The following is a 19743-nucleotide window of genomic DNA, read 5'->3' on the forward strand; positions in this document are numbered from 1 at the left end:
CAGGGGTCAGTACTGGAGGGGTCACTGTCACTAGTGGGGTACCTCAGGGGTCAGTACTGGAGGGGTCACTGTCACTAGTGGGGACCTCAGGGGTCAGTAGTGGAGGGGTCACTGTCACTAGTGGGGTACCTCAGGGGTCAGTACTGAGGGCTTTTTTCAGCTTCATATACTATGTTACATAGTAGAAGGAGCAGGGTCCTCCCAGCAGCACAGAGGATTTCAGGAGAGGAGTGCGCTGATCTTGTGGAGGTCACAGGCTGAGAGTTACATAGTGGAAGGAGCAGGCTCCCCAGCAGCACAGAGGATTTCAGGAGAGCAGTGTGCTGATCTTGTGGAGGTCACAGGCTGAGAGTTACATAGTGGAAGGAGCAGGGTCCTCCCAGCAGCACAGAGGATTTCAGGAGAGCAGTGCACTGATCTTGTGGAGGTCACAGGATGAGAGTTGCATAGTGGAAGGAGCAGGGTCCTCCCAGCAGCACAGAGGATTTCAGGAGAGGAGTGTGCTGATCTTGTGGAGGTCACAGGATGAGAGTTACATAGTGGAAGGAGCAGGCTCCCCAGCAGCACAGAGGATTTCAGGAGAGCAGTGTGCTGATCTTGTGGAGGTCACAGGCTGAGAGTTACATAGTGGAAGGAGCAGGGTCCTCCCAGGAGCACAGAGGATTTCAGGAGAGCAGTGCACTGATCTTGTGGAGGTCACAGGATGAGAGTTGCATAGTGGAAGGAGCAGGGTCCTCCCAGCAGCACAGAGGATTTCAGGAGAGGAGTGTGCTGATCTTGTGGAGGTCACAGGATGAGAGTTACATAGTGGAAGGAGCAGGGTCCTCCCAGCGGCACAGTGGATTTCAGGAGAGAGTGTGCTGATCTTGTGAATGTCACAGGGTGAGAGGTACATAGTGGAAGGAGCAGGGTCCTCCCAGCAGCACAGAGGATTTCAGGAGAGGAGTGCGCTGATCCAGCAGTCTTCCCAGCAGCACAGAGGATTTCAGGAGAGGAGTGTGCTGATCTTGTGGAGGTCACAGGATGAGAGTTACATAGTGGAAGGAGCAGGGTCCTCCCAGCGGCACAGAGGATTTCAGGAGAGGAGTGTGCTGATCCTGTGGAGGTTACAGGATGAGAGTTACATAGTGGAAGGTGCAGGGTCCTCCCAGCAGCACAGTGGATTTCAGGGGAGCAGTGTGCTGATCCTGTGGAGGTCACAGGCTGAGAGTTACATAGTTGAAGGAGCGGGGTCCTCCCAGCAGCACAGAGGATTTCAGGAGAGGAGTGCGCTGATCCTGTGGAGGTCACAGGATGAGAGTTACATAGTGGAAGGTGCAGGGTCCTCCCAGCAGCACAGAGGAGTTCAGGAGGGAATCCATAACATCACATGCTGCTGAAGGCGAGGACAGGGTTGACTGGAGCATCTTCCTTGCAGGGATTTTATCCTATTTCACAGGTTATCTAGGAGTTTGAAGATCCTTCACCGTTCCTTGTGGCGGTCACACGAGACCTTGGAGATACCGTGGGGCAGCGCTGAAAATCTGACCCCATCAGCAAAATGCTGTGGGAAACCTGTCTGGACCCCCCAGAGCCTCCCCAGCCCTGTACATGACATTGCAGCTGATGTGGTGATAAACGTCAGGCCCGTCTCCTGGAGAGTTATAGGGACCTCCTGACTCTCCTCCTGTCACTGGGATCTGTGGAGGCCATACCATGGAGGCATGACGAGAGGCCTTTAGTTCTGCTCCAGACTCAGACCACAATAAATCAGCGCCTCATTCCAGACCATTAAATTGCCATAAATCTCCACAGAACAAGGGAGGAGGGGGCAGGGGGGGTGCCGAGGTCCCAGTTCATGGAAGTTGCGTTGAGGCTGGCTTGGCTGTAACTTTCTATTTGCCATCTACGTCGTAGTGATGTCACCTCTGTGATCTCTGTGATGTCACCTCTGTGATCTCTGTGATGTCACCTCTGTGATCTCTGTGATGTCACCTCTGTGATCTCTGTGATGTCACCTCTGTGATCTCTGTGATGTCACCTCTGTGATCTCTGTGATGTCACCTCTGTGATCTCTGTGATGTCACCTCTGTGATCTCTGTGATGTCACCTCTGTGATCTCTGTGATGTCACCTCTGTGATTTCTGTGATGTCACCTCTGTGATCTCTGTGATGTCACCTCTGTGATCTCTGTGATGTCACCTCTGTGATCTCTGTGATGTCACCTCTGTGATCTCTGTGATGTCACCTCTGTGATCTCTGTGATGTCACCTCTGTGATCTCTGTGATGTCACCTCTGTGATCTCTGTGATGTCACCTCTGTGATCTCTGTGATGTCACCTCTGTGATGTCACCTCTGTGATCTCTGTGATGTCACCTCTGTGATCTCTGTGATGTCACCTCTGTGATCTCTGTGATGTCACCTCTGTGATCTCTGTGATGTCACCTCTGTGATCTGTGATGTCACCTCTGTGATCTCTGTGATGTCACCTCTGTGATGTCACCTCTGTGTTCTCTGTGATGTCACCTCTGTGTTCTCTGTGATGTCACCTCTGTGATCTCTGTGATGTCACCTCTGTGATCTCTGTGATGTCACCTCTGTGATGTCACCTCTGTGATCTCTGTGATGTCACCTCTGTGATCTCTGTGATGTCACCTCTGTGATCTGTGATGTCACCTCTGTGATGTCACCTCTGTGATCTGTGATGTCACCTCTGTGATGTCACCTCTGTGTTCTCTGTGATGTCACCTCTGTGATCTCTGTGATGTCACCTCTGTGATCTCTGTGATGTCACCTCTGTGATGTCTGTGATGTCACCTCTGTGATCTCTGTGATGTCACCTCTGTGATCTGTGATGTCACCTCTGTGATCTCTGTGATGTCACCTCTGTGATGTCACCTCTGTGTTCTCTGTGATGTCACCTCTGTGATCTCTGTGATGTCACCTCTGTGTTCTCTGTGATGTCACCTCTGTGATCTGTGATGTCACCTCTGTGATGTCACCTCTGTGATGTCACCTCTGTGATGTCACCTCTGTGATGTCACCTCTGTGATGTCACCTCTGTGATGTCACCTCTGTGATGTCACCTCTGTGATCTCTGTGATGTCACCTCTGTGATCTCTGTGATGTCACCTCTGTGATCTCTGTGATGTCACCTCTGTGATCTCTGTGATGTCACCTCTGTGATCTCTGTGATGTCACCTCTGTGATCTCTGTGATGTCACCTCTGTGATCTCTGTGATGTCACCTCTGTGATCTCTGTGATGTCACCTCTGTGATCTCTGTGATGTCACCTCTGTGATCTCTGTGATGTCACCTCTGTGATCTCTGTGATGTCACCTCTGTGATCTCTGTGATGTCACCTCTGTGATCTCTGTGATGTCACCTCTGTGATCTCTGTGATGTCACCTCTGTGATCTCTGTGATGTCACCTCTGTGATCTCTGTGATGTCACCTCTGTGATCTCTGTGATGTCACCTCTGTGATCTCTGTGATGTCACCTCTGTGATTCCTCTGTGATGTCACCTCTGTGATGTCACCTCTGTGATGTCACCTCTGTGATCTCTGTGATGTCACCTCTGTGATCTCTGTGATGTCACCTCTGTGATCTCTGTGATGTCACCTCTGTGATCTCTGTGATGTCACCTCTGTGATCTCTGTGATGTCACCTCTGTGATGTCACCTCTGTGATCTCTGTGATGTCACCTCTGTGATCTCTGTGATGTCACCTCTGTGATCTCTGTGATGTCACCTCTGTGATCTCTGTGATGTCACCTCTGTGATCTCTGTGATGTCACCTCTGTGTTCTCTGTGATGTCACCTCTGTGATGTCACCTCTGTGATGTCACCTCTGTGATGTCACCTCTGTGATGTCACCTCTGTGATGTCACCTCTGTGATGTCACCTCTGTGATGTCACCTCTGTGATGTCACCTCTGTGATGTCACCTCTGTGATGTCACCTCTGTGATGTCACCTCTGTGATGTCACCTCTGTGATGTCACCTCTGTGATGTCACCTCTGTGATGTCACCTCTGTGATCTCTGTGATGTCACCTCTGTGATCTCTGTGATGTCACCTCTGTGATCTCTGTGATGTCACCTCTGTGATCTCTGTGATGTCACCTCTGTGATCTCTGTGATGTCACCTCTGTGATCTCTGTGATGTCACCTCTGTGATCTCTGTGATGTCACCTCTGTGATCTCTGTGATGTCACCTCTGTGATCTCTGTGATGTCACCTCTGTGATCTGTGATGTCACCTCTGTGATGTCTGTGATGTCACCTCTGTGATGTCACGTCTGTGATGTCACCTCTGTGATGTCACCTCTGTGATGTCACCTCTGTGTTGTCACCTCTGTGTTGTCACCTCTGTGTTGTCACCTCTGTGTGGTCACCTCTGTGTTCTCTATGAGGTCGCCCCTTGTCTTCTCCCGCGTTCTCTGTGAGGTCGCCGCCCCTCGCGTTCTCTATGAGGTCGCCGCCCCTCGCGTTCTCTGTGAGGTCGCCGCCCCTCGCGTTCTCTGTGAGGTCGCCGCCCCTCGCGTTCTCTGTGAGGTCGCCGCCCCTCGCGTTCTCTGTGAGGTCGCCGCCCCTCGCGTTCTCTGTGAGGTCGCCGCCCCTCGCGTTCTCTGTGAGGTCGCCGCCCCTCGCGTTCTCTGTGAGGTCGCCGCCCCTCGCGTTCTCTGTGAGGTCGCCGCCCCTCGCGTTCTCTGTGAGGTCGCCGCCCCTCGCGTTCTCTGTGAGGTCGCCGCCCCTCGCGTTCTCTGTGAGGTCGCCGCCCCTCGCGTTCTCTGTGAGGTCGCCGCCCCTCGCGTTCTCTGTGAGGTCGCCGCCCCTCGCGTTCTCTGTGAGGTCGCCGCCCCTCGCGTTCCCTGTGAGGTCGCCGCCCCTCGCGTTCCCTGTGAGGTCGCCGCCCCTCGCGTTCCCTGTGAGGTCGCCGCCCCTCGCGTTCTCTGTGAGGTCGCCGCCCCTCGCGTTCTCTGTGAGGTCGCCGCCCCTTGCGTTCTCTGTGAGGTCGCCGCCCCTTGCGTTCCCTGTGAGGTCGCCGCCCCTTGCGTTCCCTGTGAGGTCGCCGCCCCTTGCGTTCCCTGTGAGGTCGCCCCTTGTCTTCTCCCGCGTTCTCTGTGAGGTCGCCCCTTGTCTTCTCCCGCGTTCTCTGTGAGGTCGCCCCTTGTCTTCTCCCTCGGTCCCCTGCCGCGTGGCCCCTGGGTAAGCAGTATTATTGATTATTGTACTTTTTCTGTTTTCAGGGCACAAAGCGCGATCACATCGATGGCGACGAGGAGGATTCCGGTTTAATTCAACCTGCACAAGTGTTTGCTCCAAAAAGTTTGGTGCTGGTGTCCAGACTAGACTATCCAGAGATCTTCAGGGTGAGTACAAAGAACAGCCATGGAGGCTGCGACGAGCGGCAGTAAGCAGCCGGTGTGGTGCTTTTCTTTGGCAGAGGAGCTTGCGCTCTTACTGCTGAGCTGATGCCTCACTGTAGGGCGCACTGGTCCTCCTGTGCCTTGTTACATATGACATCGCTCTCGTTCGCAGGCTTGCCTCGGCTTAATCTATTCCGTCTATGTGGACAGTCTGAACGTGTCCCTGGAGAACCTGGTGGCCAACCTGGTGACCTGTATCATCCCATCAGCCGGAGGCTCGCAGGTAATGAAGCTGCACGCCATGTTGTTCTGCATTTCTCCACTAGAGGCGCGCTCGCATTGCCTTCTAGACTTCTCTGCTCCCACCTGTCACTGTGATAATGCGCACCTCTTCCTGACCGTGGTGACCTGTGCAGAAGCAGCATGGCGTCCGGCCTGTGGCGTCCGCAGCATTACTCCCATCCTTAGTTAGGGACAGAGATCCGCCCTCCCTGCATTTGGCATTTTTTAGGGTTTAGGGTCTCCCTTTAATTTTCCTGCGCGGTGGATTTAGAGGGTGCGGATGTAGTGTAGACGGCGCAGCGCTCCGGGGACCGGACCTGAGACTCCTCTCCCTGGAAGAGTCCTGCTCATCACTCGTAGACTAGACAGATGAACCGCGCCGATCCGACAGCTGATGTAATCCTAGTGGGAGTGTAAAGGGTTAAACATACGAGCCGTCTCAGTAGTCTGCTCTGCTGATTGCTGCCGTCGCGGGGCCCCGAGACCATGTCACGCCGTTTTCTCTTGCAGTCACATCCCTTTCTTCTCCCTCTCCTCCTCTGTATGGGCATTCTGTTCATGAACCAGGAGGCTCAGGATGAACAGGGCTATAGATCCTTCCCAGTTAGGGTCAGATTTTAATTGCAGCCTAATATTCCTGCAGATCCTCAGTATACAATGCGTCCTGTGTGGATCTGCTGGCGCGGCGGCGTAGTTCCCCTTTAAGTCGCCGGTGCTGCAGTGACATAGTCGTGTTTTGGTTTGCGCTCTCTTCGGTCAGGCAGCAGCGTTACCCGTTCCCGTGTGCGTTCAGATTTGCAGCCGTTCTCCGGTGGGAAGGAAGGGATTTAACCCCGTTCTGGTGCAGTCTCATATGCCCGACAGGGACGGGCGCCATGGCCGGCGCACACATGAAGTCACTTCTGTGCTTCTCTCTTTGCAGAAACTGTTCTCTCTGGGAGCCGGGGACCGGCAGCTGGTTCAGACGCCTCTGTGCGACAGCCTGCCAGTGACGGGCACCAGCGTGGCACTGCTCTTCCAGCAACTAGGTGAGGACACGGCCTCAGCCCTGCTGATGGCTCAAAGTTCAGCTTCTCTTCAGGCAGTGGAAGTATTGTATTGGACTGAAAGGGTTAATGCATCCAGGACCCCTGATGGCGAGCTGCTAGAAGCTAATACTTGTCACAGCTGAGGGGTTGGTACAATATATCGGTAGTATACAAACCTCCTGCTACATTGTATCGGTGTGTGGCCCAGAGGCTTGTCTAGACTGGATACAATTGTAGCAAACCCTGAGCTGTGAGAAGTATGAGGTTAGAATGGGATCTCAGCTTCTGGATGTAAACCATGTATGAATTTACTGACAGCAAGCAGAGGTCTTGAAAATGGTGATTGTAACACAACTTAATTACAATGTGCGGAACTGGACAGTGGTATCCAACTCGGGCTACTTGGTGCGGATCCGTCATGGATCTGAAAAAACGGATCCGTTACAACAATACAACCGTCTGCATCCGTCATGAACGGATCCCGTTGTATTATCTGTAACATAGCCAAGACTCTATTGAAAGTCAATGGGGACGGATCCGTTTTTTATTGTCTGCAGCGTTTTGGCGTCTGCTTGACGAAACTGAGCCAAACGGATCCGTCCTGACGCACAATGTAAGTCAATGGGGACGGATCTGTTTGGCTCAGTTTCGTCAAGCAGACGCCAAAACGCTGCAGGCCGCCTCCAGAGCGGAACGGAGGCAAACTGACACATTCTCACAAACGGAAAGCCAAAACGCCAGTGTGAAAGTAGCCTCAACAACCCCCTGAAACTGTGGGGTGATGTCCTACAATCTCATAGGGTGGGGGTGTCAAGAAGGGCCACGCCCCCTGTCAGAGCTCGCGGGGGCGCACCCACTGGTAATGGTCGCTATCCATTTCCAGGAGGAATAACAGTGGGTTTGTTGAGGAAGGGTTGAGACGTATACCCTTCCTCAACAGGTAAATATGTCTCAGAATGAGGGGGGCATTTATTTAAGCCCCCGCCCATCATTATGCGAACCATAAATCCTGCCGAGTCAGGCGGCGTTGTGTGTGTCAGGACGCTGATTTCCCGACATTCCTGCCTCGGTTGGGGGCTGTATCTGATTTCAGACGGTAACATAGCAGAGCTGGCCCTGCGCAGGTGACGGAGGCTCCAGGGATGCAGCCGAGTTGCACAATCTCTGCTTTGAGGGGGCACATACTTGTGCAGTCGGCGCCTGTCAGTCTCTTCCTCTGTAATAATATAATGGTCTCGGTGCCCGGACGCCATCGCTCGGCCGCAGCGCTACCGCACTGAATCGGGACAATCGCCAGCGGAGCCGCTGAGCACCTGCTGAAGTGGGAAATCCTGATTACAGAAAACGTGGACCTTGAGATTTGATGGGGGTCATACTCCTCTGTTTATCTGCCTCTGGGAAGGGTCTGTGACAACCAAGATGGCCGCCAGTTGTTTTAGGGGTTGTCACCCGCTTCTTAGGGTGCTGAGCCGTACAAGAGAGGAGGATGTATCACTCTCATCATCCTTGTCCTCAGGAGCTTACAGTCTTATCTCCCACCATGTATCACTCTCATCATCCTTGTCCTCAGGAGTGTACAGTCTTATCTCCCACCATGTATCACTCTCATCATCCTTGTCCTCAGGAGCGTACAGTCTTATCCCCCACCATGTATCACTCTCATCATCCCTGTCCAATGTAATCTGTCACTCCCATCATCCCCCAGAGCCGTGTCCGTCCACGCACTCTTGTGGCATTTATTTACGTGCGCTCATTTTGAGGTTGGGTGCACTGGCGCACACTGCAGCCCCAGTCCTGCGTCCTGATGATCTACAATAATCTTCCTGTCTTTACTGTCATGGAATCCTTATGTGCTGATTTCCAGCTGAGCCCATGCACAGCTGCAGTGTAAAGCATGGGGGACAACAACAGCAGACTGAGCCCAGGGGAGTTTTAGTCTTTGTTTTTAAGAAACAGCTACTCTAAGCAGGAATCACCCTACTAGAGCAGAGCTGCAGTGTAAATCATAGGGTGGGGGCAGAATAGAGCCCAGTCACATCCAGAGCTGTAAGCACGATTCTGCTGTCCTCCCATAATGCCCTGTGCTGCATCAGGAACACGAGCTGTTGCGCCTGAGCTCTGCTGGTCTCAGAGGATTGTCCAGGCCGGATGCACTTACAGCAAAGCATTTAGATGTAAACATTCACTGACAGCAAGCAGGGGTTATAAACCATCAGGAATTGAAGCATAAAGTGTACCAGAAAGTTAAGATCTTTTCATGATGCAATTGTAACAAATGATCAGCGATGAGACGTCTGTACCGGTATCGAACGTTTGAAAGTAAACAAGGATTTTTTTTTTCATTGACTGACAGCAAGCAGAGATCTTGTCTATTAGAAAGTGCTGCAGCGGCTGCTCATGACATCGCCCACCTGAAGGGAATCTAAGGCCACGATGTCTGGAGTGGTGGGGGGGGGGGGCTCATTAACCTCATAATGTCTCTTAATCTCGTGAATGGCGATTGTGCGATCGGCTGCACGTTCACGTCCGGTCTGCGGGAGCTGGACCGAGGCGGCAAAGCTGCGACCGTCAGCTCCGCATCGCTGCATAAATCTGCATCAGATGTGCTGAGCCGCAGCCACATTATACACCAGTCACATCCACAGCTGCATCCACTGGTTTCCTGTTCAGTGCATGGTCAGAGCTAAGCTCCCAGACTGACACAATGTAACAAACCCTTAGCTGTGAGAAGTATTAGGCCTGTGTTCAGCCTCTGAATATAAACTGGGATCTTCCAGTTTACTGACAGCAAGCAGAGATCTTGGAGAGGAATTGAAGCTGGGAGTTATTGTAGAGCTGAGCTTCATTTACAGGAACTCCTAACCCGATTAAATCGGCGAGCGCGGCGCTATCACGGAGCATTACGCGGTCACAGCTCCGCACCTAGAGAGCAGTGTGGAAAAGTACAGTGCGGACGTGCCTCGCCCGCGGTATACAGCACGTGCTGCACGGGTGAGTGCACAGGTACAATGGCGGCATACAGACGGGAGTCGCCCTCCAGCTGATCCCTAGTCATGGGCCAGGGTCACCTGACGGCAGCAGACACTGCCTGGGTGCAGGGCACCGACTCTGTCTACTGCAGTCTGCACCCCAACAAGCCCCATCCCCATCACGGTACTGCCTTCCTGCCCCCTGGGGTGAGTTCTGCTCTCTCTGGACATATACAGAAGAACCATCAGAATTCTGAATGCAGCTCTGGATGTGACTGGAGTATAGGTCATGTCTTGAGACACAGGGACCCCACTCTCTTTGTGTGAGCAGGCGTGAAGAAGATATCTGGACCAGGTCGTCCCTTCAGGCCTCCGGTCTGCAGGTATTTACCAGTTTACAAGGTATCACTCCCATCATCTTACTGGGCAGAGCACACATGGGCTGCTGGAATGTGCCGTGCGCGCTCCGGAATGCAGCGAGAGCCTCCAGATTCATTGTTTTCTTGTGTTCTGATTAGATTTTAATCGCAGTCATATGGCGGCGTCCTGGAGACTATTGGTTGGTAATGAAGTCCGTGCGCTGCCTGCCCTCGGGGGCTGGACGCCGCAAACATCCTGATGATGTCATCGGAGGCATCTTTCAGAAGTTGCTCCATCCGAGAGAAGCTTCAGATGGGCCCGATGTCGCCGCTTCCTGACAGCAGCTCCGAGACGGTATATGGCGTGTAAACAACCCATCACTCCCATCATCCTTTGCCCCAGGAGCTCAGAATATAATCTCCAACCATGTATCACTCCCATCATCCCTGTTCACAGAAGCTCACAATCTTTTCTGTCCTTTTTAAAGGACTCCTATCATCCTATCCACAGGGGCTCGCAATGTATTTTCTCTAGTTCTCATGCAAAGCATTACTCCCATCATCCCTATCCCCAGAAGTCCGTTCTCCCTGTATCACGCCCAGCTGGGCGTCATCAGTTTGCCATCCAGGGGATCCGTAAATGTGTCCGATTTGCAGATCAGTCGGCGAGTTCTGGGAGGGGCGATCTGTAATCCGCTACCACAGTGATACATTGTAACAAAGCTGCACCACAGGAGGGAGGTTTCTGCTGCTGATGGATTGACTGGTGTGAGGGGTAGCTTTCTTTTAGGGGCTCATTCACACAGATACGGCTTCAGGACACCAGGTTTCGGGTCCAAACAGTGCATTTATTGTGATCCACCAGCAATAAACACTGGCCCGTCCAGGCTCTAACCAAACACACTATTCCTGACTCGCCTCAGTCCCTGTTCACACCCTGTTTACACGTGCGGCTTTCTCAGCCAATGTCCCCCAGCCTCCTGGCTGTACAGAGCGCAGTACGCCCAGTGTCTCTTGGGGAATCGTGGCCCCTCAGCCCGCCTAGCCTCGTGGCCCCTCACACAGAGCCTCACCAGGACTCTGCTTCACCACACACTCCAGCGTGAGCCACCCCCAAGATCCGGTAGCAGGATTGAATAGGATCCCTGGACATGAGCATGCCCTAAGTCCCGGGCTGGAGCCTGGGGAACAGGCACCCACCCAACACATTGCCTGTTCCCAGTAAAAGCCCGCCCTGAAATAGCTGAACCAGCTACACTATATGGTGTCCCCCAACTACTTCAGTGGACACCTGAACTAGGGCTTTTACTCCACCAAGGCCGGGCCCCTTGGTGACCCACTCCCGGTGCACACAGCACCCCTTGTATCCTGCGTCCCTGTGACTTTACTGCACACCTCAATGTTCACATTGCCACACTGGATTCTAGTGTAACAAACTCTCAGCTGTGAGAAGTATTAGGTCAGGACTGGTTTGCAGTCTCAGGATGTCCCCATTCACTGACAGCTAACAGATCTTAAAAGAAGCTGCGGACGGTTGATTGATGCCAGCCGTCGCCTGTGACCCGCCGCACCCGCCATAAAAGTGTCAGCATCACCCGGGGTTAATAGTCGCAGTGTAAATACATCCCGCTTTTAATTGCCCTATCATTATTGATGTCTCGTGCGAGGCTCCGCCTCCAGCGCACATTACCCTACAGTGACCGCCACTCCACGATATAGGAGCCATAACCCGCAGATGGTTCACGTCTTCTGCGCTGCATTGATCTCGCCGTCTCTTTATCTACAGCACAGGATCAGGACTGAATGGCCCATAGGCCAGTGAGCAGCACAGAGTATTTAAGTGGCAGCAATCTGCAGCCATATATATCCCGGAATTTGTCCTATAGATTAGTATTTTCTCTTTATTACGATGTTCGTCCCCGCCAGCGGACACCTCCCCGACGGAACTTTTAAGGCGCTCTACAGAGGTTGAAGGCTGCACTACCTCCTCACCTGCACAGAGCTGCTGTGTGTGTATGGGGACATCTCTCAGTAGTGCAGCCTCACAGTTTTCTAGGGGTGGTTCTGCTGAGGGGAAACCACTTCACCCCAGAGGGTCAGCGCGGCCACGTCTCGCCCCCGGAAGCAGCAGGAAGGAGAGATTCTTGCGCCTGTGACGGGAGGATGTTTATTGCTCCTAGAACCCAAGGAAGCGAAATCTTCCGTTTATTCCGAGTCGTCAACAGGAAGCCGGTCATGGACGTGAATCCGTGTCTCATAACATTTCTGCAGCGTCCTGAGGTTTTAAGGACTCGGCATGTCCCAGGTTTCTGCTTGCTGTCAGTAAATAGAAATGGTCATCGTTCAAGGGCTTAAAGAGCATCTGTCAGCAGTTCTGTCCCTCTGACCCCGGCTGACCTGTGCCATGTGCTCCTGGCAGCTGAAGACATCCGTGTTGTTCCCGTGTTCATATGTGTTTTACTATATGCAAATGAGCTTCTAGGAGCAACGGGGGCGTTACCCTTACACCTAGAGGCTCCGCTCTCTCTGCACTTTGATTGACAGGTCTAGGTGTGATGACATCAGAGGGCGGGGCAGCTGCAGAGAGATGGGGTCCAAGCTACTCCCCCCCAACCCCCCCCCCCCCCCCCTCCGGGAGGTGAATTACAGACCCCCCCCCCCTCTTGGCTACCACATATACAGGAATAAGGAGGACCTGGCTCCATGTTGCTTTGGGATCGAGTCCCGGTTGGCGGACCCCTGAATCCGCAGGTAGCGGACCCCTGGCAGTGACTGAATCACATTAATATTCTCCTGGTTCCTCACATTTTCCACGAGTCAATGGAAGTTTCCAAGTTTCCATGGATATCGGAGCAGATAACCTGTGGACTACAACTCCCAGTGGGAATGACCACCATCTCAGCCCCTTACACAAACCACATGTATTATAGCAGGGGACGTGATGTAAAATGAAAAGTGCTGCAACTTTCTAATAGACGTATTTCAGTTTGTCACCCCTTTCAAGATTTCTGCTTGCTGTCAGTGAATGCAACATTGCAAATACATTTCACCCGCACTGATACATTGTGACAAACCATCAGCATAGAAGAGAGATTTGTTGCCCAGATACAGTCTGATACGTTGTAACAAGCTGTACAAAGGCTTGCATTGGCAGGAACTAAAGAATGTTTCTATTCACTGAAAAAAGGCAGAGATCCTGAAAATAAAAAAAAGAATTGGAGCGCCAAGTCTATTGTGAATGTGACTTCAACCAAACTGATGTGAATGAGGAGCAGCGGGCGTGTCCTGGCAGTGGCCCGGGTGCCTATCATCTCCTCCAGGTCTCTGAAGCCAAATCGCCAAATGTGACCCAGATTTTCCGCTGCGCCTTCCAGCGCGCTCCCGCTTCTCCTCATTGCATGCAGATTGGTGCCGGTCAATACTTTTCCAATCTCTTTGTTGTAGGAATCCAGAACGTTCTCAGCCTCCTCTGCGCGGTGCTGACCGAAAACAAAGTCCTGTTTCATTCCTCCAGTTTCCAGCGACTCAGCGACGCCTGCCGAGCGCTCGAGGCTCTAATGTACCCCTTAAAGTATAGGTAAGATGGCGGAAACCCCCCTACCCCCCCCGAGCCGCCTGCGGCGGTGTCATCAGGAGCCTTTATCAGAGGTGGGCTTCCTTCCAGGAGCAGCGCCTCACCTGTCCATAGGTTGTGTCTGGTATTGCAGCTCAGCTCCATTACAGTGACTGGGCCGGAGTATCCGACAGTCCGTGCACAGGTGACTCCATTACAGTGACTGGGCCGGAGTATCCGACAGTCCGTGCACAGGTGACTCCATTACAGTGACTGGGCCGGAGTAGCCGACAGTCCGTGCACAGGTGACTCCATTACAGTGACTGGGCCGGAGTATCCGACAGTCCGTGCACAGGTGACTCCATTACAGTGACTGGGCCGGAGTAGCCGACAGTCCGTGCACAGGTGACTCCATTACAGTGACTGGGCCGGAGTATCAGACAGTCCGTGCACAGGTGACTCCATTACAGTGACTGGGCCGGAGTAGCCGACAGTCCGTGCACAGGTGACTCCATTACAGTGACTGGGCCGGAGTAGCCGACAGTCCGTGCACAGGTGACTCCATTACAGTGACTGGGCCGGAGTAGCCGACAGTCCGTGCACAGGTGACTCCATTACAGTGACTGGGCCGGAGTAGCCGACAGTCCGTGCACAGGTGACTCCATTACAGTGACTGGGCCGGAGTATCCGACAGTCCGTGCACAGGTGACTCCATTATAGTGACTGGGCCGGAGTAGCCGACAGTCCGTGCACAGGTGACTCCATTATAGTGACTGGGCCGGAGTAGCCGACAGTCCGTGCACAGGTGACTCCATTACAGTGACTGGGCCGGAGTAGCCGACAGTCCGTGCCCAGGTGACTCCATTACAGTGACTGGGCCGGAGTAGCCGACAGTCCGTGCACAGGTGACTCCATTACAGTGACTGGGCCGGAGTAGCCGACAGTCCGTGCACAGGTGACTCCATTACAGTGACTGGGCCGGAGTAGCCGACAGTCCGTGCACAGGTGACTCCATTACAGTGACTGGGCCGGAGTAGCCGACAGTCCGTGCACAGGTGACTCCATTACAGTGACTGGGCCGGAGTAGCCGACAGTCCGTGCACAGGTGACTCCATTACAGTGACTGGGCCGGAGTAGCCGACAGTCCGTGCACAGGTGACTCCATTACAGTGACTGGGCCGGAGTATCCGACAGTCCGTGCACAGGTGACTCCATTATAGTGACTGGGCCGGAGTAGCCGACAGTCCGTGCACAGGTGACTCCATTATAGTGACTGGGCCGGAGTAGCCGACAGTCCGTGCACAGGTGACTCCATTACAGTGACTGGGCCGGAGTAGCCGACAGTCCGTGCCCAGGTGACTCCATTACAGTGACTGGGCCGGAGTAGCCGACAGTCCGTGCACAGGTGACTCCATTACAGTGACTGGGCCGGAGTAGCCGACAGTCCGTGCACAGGTGACTCCATTACAGTGACTGGGCCGGAGTAGCCGACAGTCCGTGCCCAGGTGACTCCATTACAGTGACTGGGCCGGAGTAGCCGACAGTCCGTGCACAGGTGACTCCATTACAGTGACTGGGCCGGAGTAGCCGACAGTCCGTGCACAGGTGACTCCATTACAGTGACTGGGCCGGAGTATCCGACAGTCCGTGCACAGGTGACTCCATTATAGTGACTGGGCCGGAGTAGCCGACAGTCCGTGCACAGGTGACTCCATTATAGTGACTGGGCCGGAGTAGCCGACAGTCCGTGCACAGGTGACTCCATTACAGTGACTGGGCCGGAGTAGCCGACAGTCCGTGCCCAGGTGACTCCATTACAGTGACTGGGCCGGAGTAGCCGACAGTCCGTGCACAGGTGACTCCATTACAGTGACTGGGCCGGAGTATCCGACAGTCCGTGCACAGGTGACTCCATTACAGTGACTGGGCCGGAGTATCCGACAGTCCGTGCACAGGTGACTCCATTACAGTGACTGGGCCGGAGTAGCCGACAGTCCGTGCACAGGTGACTCCATTACAGTGACTGGGCCGGAGTAGCCGACAGTCCGTGCACAGGTGACTCCATTACAGTGACTGGGCCGGAGTAGCCGACAGTCCGTGCCCAGGTGACTCCATTACAGTGACTGGGCCGGAGTAGCCGACAGTCCGTGCACAGGTGACTCCATTACAGTGACTGGGCCGGAGTAGCCGACAGTCCGTGCACAGGTGACTCCATTACAGTGACTGGGCCGGAGTAGCCGACAGTCCGTGCACAGGTGACTCCATTACAGTGACTGGGCCGGAGTAGCCGACAGTCCGTGCACAGGTGACTCCATTACAGTGACTGGGCCGGAGTAGCCGACAGTCCGTGCCCAGGTGACTCCATTACAGTGACTGGGCCGGAGTAGCCGACAGTCCGTGCACAGGTGACTCCATTACAGTGACTGGGCCGGAGTAGCCGACAGTCCGTGCCCAGGTGACTCCATTACAGTGACTGGGCCGGAGTAGCCGACAGTCCGTGCACAGGTGACTCCATTACAGTGACTGGGCCGGAGTAGCCGACAGTCCGTGCACAGGTGACTCCATTACAGTGACTGGGCCGGAGTAGCCGACAGTCCGTGCACAGGTGACTCCATTATAGTGACTGGGCCGGAGTAGCCGACAGTCCGTGCACAGGTGACTCCATTATAGTGACTGGGCCGGAGTAGCCGACAGTCCGTGCACAGGTGACTCCATTATAGTGACTGGGCCGGAGTATCCGACAGTCCGTGCACAGGTGACTCCATTACAGTGACTGGGCCGGAGTAGCCGACAGTCCGTGCACAGGTGACTCCATTACAGTGACTGGGCCGGAGTAGCCGACAGTCCGTGCACAGGTGACTCCATTATAGTGACTGGGCCGGAGTAGCCGACAGTCCGTGCACAGGTGACTCCATTATAGTGACTGGGCCGGAGTATCCGACAGTCCGTGCACAGGTGACTCCATTACAGTGACTGGGCCGGAGTAGCCGACAGTCCGTGCACAGGTGACTCCATTATAGTGACTGGGCCGGAGTAGCCGACAGTCCGTGCACAGGTGACTCCATTACAGTGACTGGGCCGGAGTATCCGACAGTCCGTGCACAGGTGACTCCATTACAGTGACTGGGCCGGAGTAGCCGACAGTCCGTGCACAGGTGACTCCATTATAGTGACTGGGCCGGAGTATCCGACAGTCCGTGCACAGGTGACTCCATTACAGTGACTGGGCCGGAGTAGCCGACAGTCCGTGCACAGGTGACTCCATTATAGTGACTGGGCCGGAGTAGCCGACAGTCCGTGCACAGGTGACTCCATTACAGTGACTGGGCCGGAGTAGCCGACAGTCCGTGCACAGGTGACTCCATTACAGTGACTGGGCCGGAGTATCCGACAGTCCGTGCACAGGTGACTCCATTACAGTGACTGGGCCGGAGTAGCCGACAGGTGACTCCATTACAGTGACTGGGCCGGAGTAGCCGACAGTCCGTGCACAGGTGACTCCATTACAGTGACTGGGCCGGAGTAGCCGACAGTCCGTGCACAGGTGACTCCATTACAGTGACTGGGCCGGAGTATCCGACAGTCCGTGCACAGGTGACTCCATTACAGTGACTGGGCCGGAGTAGCCGACAGTCCGTACACAGGTGACTCCATTACAGTGCACAGGTGACTCCATTACAGTGACTGGGCCGGAGTAGCCGACAGTCCGTGCACAGGTGACTCCATTATAGTGACTGGGCCGGAGTAGCCGACAGTCCGTGCACAGGTGACTCCATTACAGTGACTGGGCCGGAGTAGCCGACAGTCCGTGCACAGGTGAAGCTGGAGAACCCTTCAGCACTGTGACAAACTGACAGCGACGCCGTCCCAGTCACCCTTTAAAAGTCAAACATCCAGGCCATAGTCAGTATTTGAGCCTCTGGTATTTTTTTTCCTTTTTTCTGTTTTCTTTCCCTTCTTCCTTTTTTATTTCCCTTTTCTTTCTTTCATTACCTTTTTCTTCATTCCTTTCTTTTCTTGCTTCTTTTGCTTTCTGTTCATTCATTACCTTTCTTTGCTTTTCCTTCCTTCTCTCCCTTTTCCTTCCCTCCTTCGTTCCATTTTCCTTCCTATTTCCTAACTTTTTTCGTTCTTCTCTTCCTCCTTCGTTCCTTCCCTCCTTTGTTCCATTTTCCTTCTTCTTTCCTTACCTTTTTCATTCTTCTCTTCCTCTTTCGTTCCTTCCCTCCTTTGTTTCATTTTCCTTCTTTCCTTAACTTTTTCATTCTTCCTTCCTTCCTTCCTTCCTTCCTTTCTCCTTCCTTTCTCTCCTCCTTCCTTCCTCCTTCGCGCCTCTCTTCCTCCCTGTTTTGCTCCTCTCTTCCTCCCTGTTTTGCTCCTCTCTTCCTCCCTGTTTTGCTCCTCTCTTCCTCCCTGTTTTGCTCCTCTCTTCCTCCCTGTTTTGCTCCTCTCTTCCTCCCTGTTTTGCTCCTCTCTTCCTCCCTGTTTTGCTCCTCTCTTCCTCCCTGTTTTGCTCCTCTCTTCCTCCCTGTTTTGCTCCTCTCTTCCTCCCTGTTTTGCTCCTCTCTTCCTCCCTGTTTTGCTCCTCTCTTCCTCCCTGTTTTGCTCCTCTCTTCCTCCCTGTTTTGCTCCTCTCTCTTCCTCCCTGTTTTGCTCCTCTCCTCTTCCTCCCTGTTTTGCTCCTCTCCTCTTCCTCCCTGTTTGCTCCTCTCCTCTTCCTCCCTGTTTTGCTCCTCTCCTCTTCCTCCCTGTTTTGCTCCTCTCCTCTTCCTCCCTGTTTTGCTCCTCTCCTCTTCCTCCCTGTTTTGCTCCTCTCCTCTTCCTCCCTCCCTTCCTTTCGCTCCTCTCCTCTTCCTCCCTCCCTTCCTTTCGCTCCTCTCCTCTTCCTCCCTCCCTTCCTTTCGCTCCTCTCCTCTTCCTCCCTCCCTTCCTTTCGCTCCTCTCCTCTTCCTCCCTCCCTTCCTTTCGCTCCTCTCCTCTTCCTCCCTCCCTTCCTTTCGCTCCTCTCCTCTTCCTCCCTCCCTTCCTTTCGCTCCTCTCCTCTTCCTCCCTCCCTTCCTTCCTTTCGCTCCTCTCCTCTTCCTCCCTCCCTTCCTTCCTTTCGCTCCTCTCCTCTTCCTCCCTCCCTTCCTTCCTTTCGCTCCTCTCCTCTTCCTCCCTCCCTTCCTTCCTTTCGCTCCTCTCCTCTTCCTCCCTCCCTTCCTTCCTTTCGCTCCTCTCCTCTTCCTCCCTCCCTTCCTTCCTTTCGCTCCTCTCCTCTTCCTCCCTCCCTTCCTTCCTTTCGCTCCTCTCCTCTTCCTCCCTCCCTTCCTTTCGCTCCTCTCCTCTTCCTCCCTTCCTTCCTTCCTTTCGCTCCTCTCCTCTTCCTCCCTCCCTTCCTTCCTTTCGCTCCTCTCCTCTTCCTCCCTCCCTTCCTTCCTTTCGCTCCTCTTCCTCCCTTCCTTCCTTCCTTTCGCTCCTCTCCTCTTCCTCCCTTCCTTCCTTTCGCTCCTCTCCTCTTCCTCCCTCCCTTCCTTTCGCTCCTCTCCTCTTCCTCCCTTCCTTCCTTCCTTCCTTTCGCTCCTCTCCTCTTCCTTCCTTCCTTCCTTCCTTTCGCTCCTCTCCTCTTCCTCCCTCCCTTCTTCCCCTCTTCCTCAGCGCACAGTTAGGTCCATCTTCCATTGAAGTGACTGTGTCCTTTCGGCCTTGCCGTCACGCCTTCTGATCTTTGTGTTTTGCAGCTACCCCTACATCCCCATCCTCCCGGCGCAGCTCCTCGAGGTCCTCAGCTCCCCCACTCCGTTTATTATCGGGGTTCATTCCGTCTTCTGCTCTGAGCTCCATGATCTGGTAAGATGAGGCGCCGCTTCAGGGCGCTTGGGGGGCGACCTTCCTCGGGGTCATCATGAGGCCTGGTATATCGGGGAATTGCTAGTTAAGCTAGATCTTGGAGACAGGCGGGGGTCTGCCAGCTCGGACCGCCATCCCAAGGTGCCGGGCCCTATGTTTCCTGCCGCGTCACTTCTATCACGTCTCGCTCTGGGGTGTAAGTGATATTATTGCTTCCATGTGTCTCACGAGTATGGCAAACTGGTTCTATCCAGAGCGCGGCCGGAGCCCCCATCATCTGGCGCACTGTATACGGGGTCTTGTTTTTGACTCCCGGCATGTTTGACGCATCCGACCATTCGTCTTGTCACCGCCGCATCTTCCCGGAACATTTGA

The 19743-nt window shown here is 54.0% G+C and overlaps 1 protein-coding gene across 3 annotated transcripts in view; it reads left to right on the top strand.

The window, feature by feature from the left end:
- Window positions 1-19743, top strand: part of SBF2 (SET binding factor 2) — a 199356-nt gene that overhangs the window by 94719 nt on the left and 84894 nt on the right. For 2 of the 3 annotated variants that reach the window (XM_044269533.1, XM_044269534.1), the window contains exons 4-8: window positions 5229-5351; window positions 5521-5631; window positions 6553-6658; window positions 13431-13563; window positions 19260-19368. In XM_044269533.1, coding sequence (XP_044125468.1) covers window positions 5229-5351; window positions 5521-5631; window positions 6553-6658; window positions 13431-13563; window positions 19260-19368 — 582 coding nt within the window. The remainder of the gene's footprint in view (window positions 1-5228; window positions 5352-5520; window positions 5632-6552; window positions 6659-13430; window positions 13564-19259; window positions 19369-19743) is intronic. The other variant, XM_044269536.1, reaches the window with a different exon arrangement.

This window comes from Bufo gargarizans, chromosome 10 (genome assembly GCF_014858855.1).
Source record: "Bufo gargarizans isolate SCDJY-AF-19 chromosome 10, ASM1485885v1, whole genome shotgun sequence".
Taxonomy (NCBI): domain Eukaryota; kingdom Metazoa; phylum Chordata; class Amphibia; order Anura; family Bufonidae; genus Bufo; species Bufo gargarizans.